At 25.6% G+C, this 9,676-nt stretch overlaps 1 protein-coding gene across 1 annotated transcript; it reads right to left on the bottom strand.

Moving 5' to 3' along the window:
* Positions 1-2,259: 2,259 nt before the first annotated feature.
* On the bottom strand, positions 2,260-8,424 carry LOC122268903 (uncharacterized). The gene is made up of 6 exons (XM_043039797.2): positions 8,323-8,424; positions 6,817-6,912; positions 5,694-5,873; positions 5,352-5,459; positions 4,134-4,226; positions 2,260-2,424 (listed from the first exon to the last, which is right to left on the bottom strand). The coding sequence occupies exons 1-6, from the start codon at positions 8,415-8,417 to the stop codon at positions 2,292-2,294; spliced, it is 705 nt and encodes a 234-aa protein (XP_042895731.1). The 5' UTR covers positions 8,418-8,424; the 3' UTR covers positions 2,260-2,291.
* Positions 8,425-9,676: the final 1,252 nt, after the last annotated feature.

Raw genomic sequence — 9,676 nt, 5'->3', positions numbered from 1 at the left:
TCACTATTATTAATGACGTTTTTGATTGCATGGCTGAAAACTGTGACTTGGTCAACAATAGAAGGATTAAAGGTTCTGTTCCTCTAAGAATAATTAGGAATTCTCAGGGTTCCAGTTGAGCAACAAAATTTAAATTCCTTCATTAACTTGGACTTGCCATCTATGCTAAAAAGATAGTCCCAAATTTTAAACTGGGTTCGGTGCAAAATTGGTGACACAAAAGAAAGCACTTTTCCAGTTTTCGGACGTGGTACCACTATTTTTGCTTATTCTCCATACGATTCAGGAATTTTACAGTTCTCCGCTTAATATATACCGCACTCCAGGGGGACTTTCTTTAATTTGAACTTCTTTAATTATGGATCGAACTTATATTCACTAAAGGGAGCTGAAGAAAATAATACTCCCTAAGAAAAAAGTAACACTGGAAATGATTCTAAATTATAAAAGATTGAAAATTTACTAAAATGATTTTTACTTAGTAGTGATCCGCTTATTTCCAATGTCTTAAAAACAACTTCTGATAATTTTTTTTAAAGAACTCGATTTTGCAAACAATATATCTTATTTTAAAAGAAAACTATTTGAAATCAGTTGAATATATAACTATAGTTTTCGCACACATTTTGTACTAAGGGAAATAAGTTATATAGAACATTCCAATAAATATGATAATTAATGAAAATTATAGTTTTCTTAAATACTAGTCAGCAAGAGAGATAGTTTATTTTTATCTATTTATTTCTTTTTCCTTTTTCTTCGTTTTTTCTAAAATTATTTTTCACTTTTGTTTTTTTTCTTCTTTTTTACTCGCTAAAATGTCACAATGAATTTTGAATACTATATGCATTATAGTAATATACAAAATCAAATCTGCAGAATTTGTTTTTTTCTAAATAACATCAAATGGTGAATTTGACAATTTTTTTGTTATTAAAATACTGCCAATTAAAATATCAAAAAATTCTAAATTAAGATTTTTGATCAATGTCCTCGAAATCTTTAAATTGATAATTTTAAGAAAATGTAATTGAGAATGAAATGTAGGCCTGTTTTCTTTTCGAAAATACGACCACAGTGCAGAGGTTCTTTGTCCTTTAATTCACAGGATTGACAACAGTGTAGCCCCACCGCATGGAGTGGGCATTCAAATGTTCAATCAAAAAGATTTTTCATCAATTAGAAGATAAGAGCTGATTTTATGATAGAGGGATGTATAAAGAATAGATTCTGAAGAAATGACCCACTTATCATATTTAAAATTTAACAGTCTTACTAAAATTTAACAGTCTTACGTATCATCAATATTGTCCACTTGTTTAAAGGTGTACAATTGAGATAAGAGATAATTTTTTATATTTGTTAAAATAAACAGGTGATTTGTCCAAACTTTGGCAATAAATATAATTCATAACCAGAAAATGGGACGAGTTTTTAACTGCAAATTTACTTCCTGTCATGGGAAAATGTAAATCTAATGTTTCCTTAACGATTGTAGTCAATCAAGCCTTTTAAGCCAAGCGAAGTCAGTTGAATTTCAATACAAAATAAGCTGATTTAAAAATCTCAGAAGAGGAAAAAAAACTGATGAAGTTTGGAGTTATAGATCTCTTAGCCGTCGAAACGTTTCCGAGGTACACCACGAGGAGGTGGATCTATAATCGTACCCCTTGTCTTTTTTTTTGCTTCATAAGTAATTGTTTTAATTTTTTTTCTGTTTGTTGTTAAATTACTTTGTTTATTGTTATTTATTGCTAAAATTTNTTTTTTTTTTTTTTTTTTTTTTTTTTTTTTTTTTTTTTTTTTTTTTTTTTTTTTTTTTACAGAATGAAGCAATTTTTTTATTGTAATACCAGTTATGCAGTTTTCTTATAATTTAAGTTCTCACAATTTTTTTTGCAGAAATATCTATTTAACTATTGCTCTCTGTGGCCTGAAAAAATAGCTTATTTTTGTTTTTAAGTACAAAATAGTTTTTTTCTTTTTTTTTCCATTCTGTAAAACAGTTGTTTCCTTCATCATTCAAGTTGTTCTTTAACATCCTTTCAGCTAAATCATATCCATTAAATCATGCAATTGCTTTCATTTGCGTAATTGCTTTTTAAGTACAGAACTGTTTTTTTTTTCTGCAATACATTTTTTTGTTTATCATTCAAGTATATCACATTCTTTTCATACCTTCAGTTTTTTTTTTTTTTTTTTTTTTTTTTTTTTTTTTTTTTNTCTTTTTTTTTTTTTTTTTTTTACACAATACTTTTTTCACTCATTCCACTTCTCATTCTCTTCCTCTACTATTTCCGACTGCAGCAGGAACAAAATAAGTTTTTCAAAGATGACCAAAACCCTTTCTTTTTTCTTTTGTTATCTGCAGTGCAGTCTCCTCCGTCATCATACAAATTGGTCTCACACTCTTTAATATCCTCTCTGTAAAAATAAATAATTTCTTACAATTGAAGTAATATCTGTACCAAGTTATTTTGATAAGCAACTAAATCATATGAGAATACAAATAATGTTTTTTTTTAAATCAGCAAATTTTGGGTCCAAAGGTGAACAACGTAAATTTTCTTTCTATTAAAATAAGCCTTTATAATTATAATATTAAAAAAAAACACTAGTGAATTTAAAAATATTAGATATATTGCTATTTTGATGTAATAGTTGAGTATACTAGCATTAAAGTAAGATTCTTCATCGATGAATTCGATTAAGAGGAAATTAAATATATGAATGTTCTAAACGCATACAGGGAATAGTCATACCAATTTATTTTAAAAATAATAAATTTTTTATTAGGACGTGTAAACCTGTTCTAATTTTAAACTTTAATTTAGAAAAAGAGTGTTTCGCAATTCATGATAAATGTTACACTTAATTTAAATAAATTTAAACTATTAAAAAAACTAAAAAAAAACTTCCTGTTTGTTCCAAATATTTGCTATCAACTTATGGAACTTAAATGTTCATTGTCTTCTATTTTTTTAACGTTTTCCTGCCAAAAGGTACATAAATTTATATAGCAATTTTATTCATCGTAATCTCATTGTAACATTCTCATCGTAAGAGAATTAATAAATTTAAATTATGTTATTCCTTACGTATGCTGCATGCGGCATTCATAATCTCATTGTTATAGTTGCATTTAATTCCGTTGCAAAGGTTATCAATTATTATTAAAAAATTTATACTTAGGCTCAAATTTTATTCAGTTTTCGTTTATTTTTACGAAAAAAGGTTTTAATTCCATTAAGTGGAATTATTTAGTTCTGTAATTTATATATAAACATTTAAACTAAAGTTTCAGTAATATTTTTCGAACAATTTACATGATTTTGGCAAGACAGCTGCTGCTATATCTTATCATCTATTAATCTGCTATGCTATCATCTATTAAAAAGATGAGTTTTTATGTTTTTAAATTATTTTTATTTTTAATTTTTAAAAGTACTTGTAAATCTCATAATTATTTGTTATTATTTTTTTGGCGTATTTAAAGCAGATATGAAATAGTATTTTTAATATTGGCTATGAAGTCAAGAAAGTACTAATTTTTTTTATTAAAAAAATATTTTACCATCTATTTCAAACACAAAAATTTGCTTTCCAAATATGTACGAGAATGTTATGAGTATTAACAGGGAAATAATTGAAAACTACATGTAATAAGATATAATTATTTATAATTTTTAAAAATATTGATATATTTCACAATTAAATGATATTTTTTGACTCATTTTAAGCAAAAATAAACATTTTTCTTAGCTTTGGCTATGAATTCAAGAAAGTACCATGTCGCTGTTGGAGTTTTAAAATCATAATTCCTTTTAGTCAGCCATTTATTTTTTTAATGTTTATTTTTATATTTTTTTTGGAACTTATATTTTACAGCTGTAGAAAACAGTCGAATATGGTACTTTTTCATTCAAGTGTTATTCACGGGTCATGAATAAATGATTCGTAGTTCACCCGCAGGACATATATTGTTCAATTTTTTAATGATGTTGTCAAAAAAGTGAAAAAAAGAGTAGATATTGAAAGCTCTCTGATTAATCAAAAGTACTTGAAATAGCTGGAAAAAGCATTAAAACTAAAGATTACTAAAATAACTCTCAATTAAATACAGATTTACATACCTTTGGTTTTCAAAAACCTCAACTCTATGTTTCTCATCAGAAACATTTTCAACAATTCCGGGGTCACCAGAGCCTCCAGAATCATATGCCACTCTAAAATTATTAACGAAAATAAGGAATTTTTATGTAGTTTTCAATGCATAAATTTTAGAATTATAATGAATTTTCATTATTTTTTCAATTATAAAGTGCTTAGTTATTTTAAAAAAGAGTTTAAACGTATTCAGAATTTCAACAATGATTTTTTTTTCATAGAATAATATTTTGGTTTTAATATACATGTGGGTAAGGTTTTAATGTGCGTGTGAGTAATTAACACAAGTATATATGAATTTTGTTTCAATAAAACTTGAAAATTGAATTTGTTAAAATACTTCAGCCAAAAATTCTAAAGCAAAAATATGTAAATACTCTTGAAATGCCCATTATTTTTTACTAAGAATAGTGTTAGTGTTAGTTTTCTTCCCGGAATCTAAAATGTTTTGATGCTTTATGTTACACCTTCCTCATTAGTAATTAAATGGATTTCAATAGCTTTTTGTATTTCTCTGTTGTTAAAATTCATTATCCTTAATGAGTATACTCTTTCAATCTTCTCTATGAATATGGATTTAAAAATTGTATACTAAGGGCCATCATTACAGAACACCATGTGAGTAAATTGGTAATAATGTAGTCCTTGAAAACCTTCGAAATACAATTCCTTACTTATCAAATTTTTTGTACATAAATTTTCTTTTGGCATTTATCGTAGCTTCTTTTTCTAATTATCAATTCGAAAAACAGAGCAGGACGAAAAGTACATTTTTTATTGTTGAACAGAATTCGAAATTATATAAATATAAAAATCATAACTTATAAGAATCAAAAATAAGTTTTATGTTCTAGAAGGGATTTATAACACAGCAACTCTCCTATAAAATAGAAAGTATATTATTTAATGATATCATAGCCAATTAGATTTATAATTATTCAAATATAGTAGATTGAAACTCACGTGATAATTTATTAAATAACTTTTTCCTAAAATATTTGTTTTTCTGAAAATTATAATATATTTCTTGAGATTTAAATCTTGTAAAGTATTTTAAGTTTTTAAAAAATAAACAAAAATAAATTTAGAAATATTCTTCTGCTGCCCCAAACATAGACAGGCAAGGTTAAAATTTTTTTTTACTTAAATTTTAAAAAAATCAATTTGAATACAAATTAACATACCTCATATTTTCACAATTTTTCATAATCAGATTTTGAACAACAAAATCCCCAATACTGTCAGATTCAACAAAGAATCCGTATTCGTCACATTTCACAATATGGTCACCACTAAAATTATAAAAAGTCATTTTTCACGTATAAGCACGATTTATAATACATGGTTGAATATAATTTTATATTTAACTTGATAAGAAAATAGGGATATGTATTTTATATGAATTTTTACAATACTAACATTTTAACTTTTTCAATGTTATTTTGTCCATAGGTATCAGACAAGTATTATTATGATATAAATTTAGAAATTCTAAGTATACTTAATTTAAAAATAAATTTGCGTACCCAATATTTTCATCATTCTCATAAGCTAGATTTAAAACACCATAACTTTCTTCAACATCAGACTCAAAATTAAATTTCTTTCCATCATTCTCACTCGTTTGAGTCTGAGAAACAAAATCATCCTTACAATCGGCCTCAACATAATAACCAAATTCATCATATTTCACATCAATTTCAGCACTAAAATAATAATACGTCATGGTTTACTATTTCGGCATGATATATAACACACGGATGCATACTTTTTAATGTATAATACCTATAAGAACTGGTGAATATTTTCATGCAAAAGGTGTAAGTGTTTACAATCGAATTATTAAAAAATGCACTGTTGAATAATGCTTAAGGTGTTATATTATGCATGTAATGCTTTAATTAATTCAAATAACTAAGATAAAAATTTCACAAACATTTGCAAAATTCTGCTTAATAATAAAATTATTTAAATTTATCGGTTATGATTTTTAAAAAATAAAGTTTAATAAGCAAAAAAATTTGTCAGTTTTATCTATTTCGGTTTTTTTATTTATTTATCTTTTATCCTGTTCACTATTTAATGTTAAAAGGCGAATAAAATAATTTTTCAGATGAATATTATATTTATTTATATCTGAACTTTGAAATTTAATAAAAGAAACCTTGAAGTTAGTTCGAGGATTTAATTAGTTCTTTTAATAAATGCATAAACATTCAAGAACATATATGTGTAAATCTCCTGCAATACTCTATATTCTGCTAATAATGGAGCCTCTTCTATATCTTTAATTAGTAAAAAGATGTACCATAAATTAAATTTGTAGAGCTCTATATTTGTAAAATCACAACCTGCATACTTCAAGGATATCTTAAAATAAAAAAAATTAAAATTTTCACCATAAAAGTAAAAATTCCTTTGGTGAATATTTATATGATCCTAATTTGGATGTAATCTTTATAATCATGAACAGTTCAATAGATTTAAAGAGTGAGTTTTTGTAAAATTGCAACTATGTGTTTGTAACTATGAGTTTCAATAGTTTTATGCATAATTGTAAGCATTTGGAATAGCAGAAAACGAACAACATACCAAAATCACTAATTGAAAAATTTGAAGAAATTTCAATTTAAAGAAAAATTAGCATACCTGATGCTTTTTGCAACCTCATCACCTAATGGTTGGGCCGATATGTTTTCCACAATTTCCGGTTCCTCAGAACCTCCAATATCAATTTCCACAATCCTAAAATAAGCATAAAATGAACCTTAATAAATTTATATGTATGTATAATTTCAAATAACTTAAAGTAGGCCTGTTTTTTTTTTTATTTAAAGAAAATATTTGGCAATCAATTAAGAAAATCATTATTAAAAATAAGTTTTTTTCAGTGTTCTTTTAAGTTCTTCACATTTAAATTAAATTGATATTTTTGATGTGTTTTAACGCGAGATGATTTGGCATTTTTTAAAAAAGAATATTGTAATGTTTTACATTGCTTGTCAATTAGTGAATAAATGTGAAAATTTTCCCATCGACTCTTAGAAAGTATAGTTACAAATTACTATTTGAACTGGATAAAAAATAACTATCAAGATCCAACGGATCATTATCTATGTGTAAATTTAGATTGAAAACATTGATATCAGTTTGATTGCTTGAATAATCTTGGGAGTTTTCTAGTTAATTTATTTTAAATCCTTTTTCTTTCTTCCATCATTATTTCACTTCACTTTTCTCGGTAGCAATTTTTTACAGCTCAAATAATATAAATATTAGTTTGTGAGCATTTAAACTTCTTTATTTAATTTCTTCCACAAGAATTTTAATAACCTACATTGAACTCCCAAATACTCGGCATATTTAAAATGAATAATTGTGAATTAAATTCCTTTGTAAAATTATTTCTGATTTAAAAGCAGTTTTATAATGAAATCATCCTTTAATTGTTTACTTGTTTTGTTTTGTTATATTTTGTTGAAAATATAGATTGTATTACAATAACTCCCCCTATTATGCCAAAGCAAAATGTATATGAATAGAAACATATGTACAACCCAAAAGTTTGCTAACACACACAGAGAAAAATATTCTTGTAAATTTACCGTACTGTGTAGTAATGACAATTCTGATAAAAAAAGAGCAGCATTATAAAAATCAAAAATGGTAAAAAAAATGGTAAATGGTAATAAAAATCAAAATATATACGGTATTGAAACCATTCATTTGGTACATTTTCTCTTCACATGGTAATGAATGAGCGGAAAATGTAGTTTTTGAAAATATAGTTCTTATTCCCACACATTTGGTAAAACATGAAACATTAAGAAGTTAATTTTACCGGATCAATTATTTTTGAATCATGGTCTAAGATGTTACCTCATCTATCACATTATTGTTAATTTTACAAATATCTTTATCAAAGTGCTTTATTTTAAACTACCAAGATTTTTTGAGTTCCCATAGATCCACGGATATGATAAATCTCTCCATATTCTGGTAGTTTTGACGATAATTTTTTCTCAGTGCTGTTTGTTTTGGTCTTTTTCCTATTTCGTGCCTATATATTTATAATCTTAATTTGTGCTCTTTTTTAGGGAATTCAGCGTATTTATGATTATATCATATTTAGCGACTTGAAAAATATATACTTACTCATTGATTGTTTCATCCTCACTTTCGACATCATCATAATCATCCTCATGAGCTAAATATAATTTCACAGTTAGGAAAAATTCAACTCTTAACATTTTAAAAAGATATAATATAATCTAAATTTTAAAAGAAGTTATTAGCTATTTTGAAAATATGTTTCAAAGACTTGTATTACTTTAATTTTACAACACCTTAAAAATTGGAACTGTTATTAATTACAAATATGAAAATTATAAAAATAACTTCAACGTGCATGTTTGTTGTAATTTTGTTTCAAATTTAATGATTGTTTATTTATAATTGTATGTTTTGTAATGCAAACAAGTTTAAATGAAACAAATATTTTTTTACCAATTGTCTATTCTGAAAAATGGAACTTTTTTTAATCTTGTTTAAATGCCTATAATACTATAAAAAACTATAATACTTTATACTTTACTTTTAATGCTATACTTTAAATACTACAAAATGATATAACATAACAATAGCAGCAGCACAGTTTTTTCAAGTAATCATAAGATTAATTGCCGCTTGGCATAAAAAGTAGTAGACAAGATTGTGTAAAAAATTTAAAATCTATTAAATGAAATTTTTTTGAAAAATACTTTATTCTATTGATTCTTCTAGTTCTTTCCATTTCTTCTTTGATATCACCCACTTATTTTGACAGAAGCCAAAAAGGACTTTAGCAAGGCCCTTTTAGGAGAAATTTGGTTGCGTTATGAAAAATTGTTATCGTTTAATTGCGCCTCTCACAAATGCTAAACAGTTTAAGGGGAAGGCTGATTTTTAACAAATTATTTTGTCGCATAACGGACTATTTAAAAACTATTACATCTTAACGATGGAACCTTCACACTTTTTTTAATTTCAAAATCGTCAAAATAAGATAAAAATATAATCACGTCATCATCTCACATAATTGTAACTGAAAAAAAGAGTGCTTTCTAATATATATAGCTTTCTAATATTACTATAGCTAAAGAAAAATATATCAATTCAATATATCATGACACTTAATGCCAGTAACATTTCGTAAGTTAATTGATAATTTTTATTATGGTCTTGCTATTAACATTTGAAATTTCTTTTTCTTTGAAAAAGTAAAAATCTCTTTACTAAGTTTTGTCAACCAAAAATTCTATAAATTGCATGACTGCTAATATTGGAATAAAAATAAAAAGTATAGGCTTACGCATAGGCCGAGGATACTTCATCATCTGGTCTAACCAGTGATTAATAATCGCTTGTCTATGCAAAGGAAATTTCTTCCTGTGCATTCGCCAGAAAGGCATGAAAGTTTGGTGATATAAATCACTCATAATAGCACTTTTTTAAAGCTTTTCAAAATCGC

Source organism: Parasteatoda tepidariorum, chromosome 2 (genome assembly GCF_043381705.1).
Source record: "Parasteatoda tepidariorum isolate YZ-2023 chromosome 2, CAS_Ptep_4.0, whole genome shotgun sequence".
Taxonomy (NCBI): Eukaryota; Metazoa; Arthropoda; class Arachnida; order Araneae; family Theridiidae; genus Parasteatoda; species Parasteatoda tepidariorum.
The sequence above is the reverse complement of the archived record's forward strand: the minus strand, read 5'-3'. Positions and strand labels throughout refer to the sequence as shown.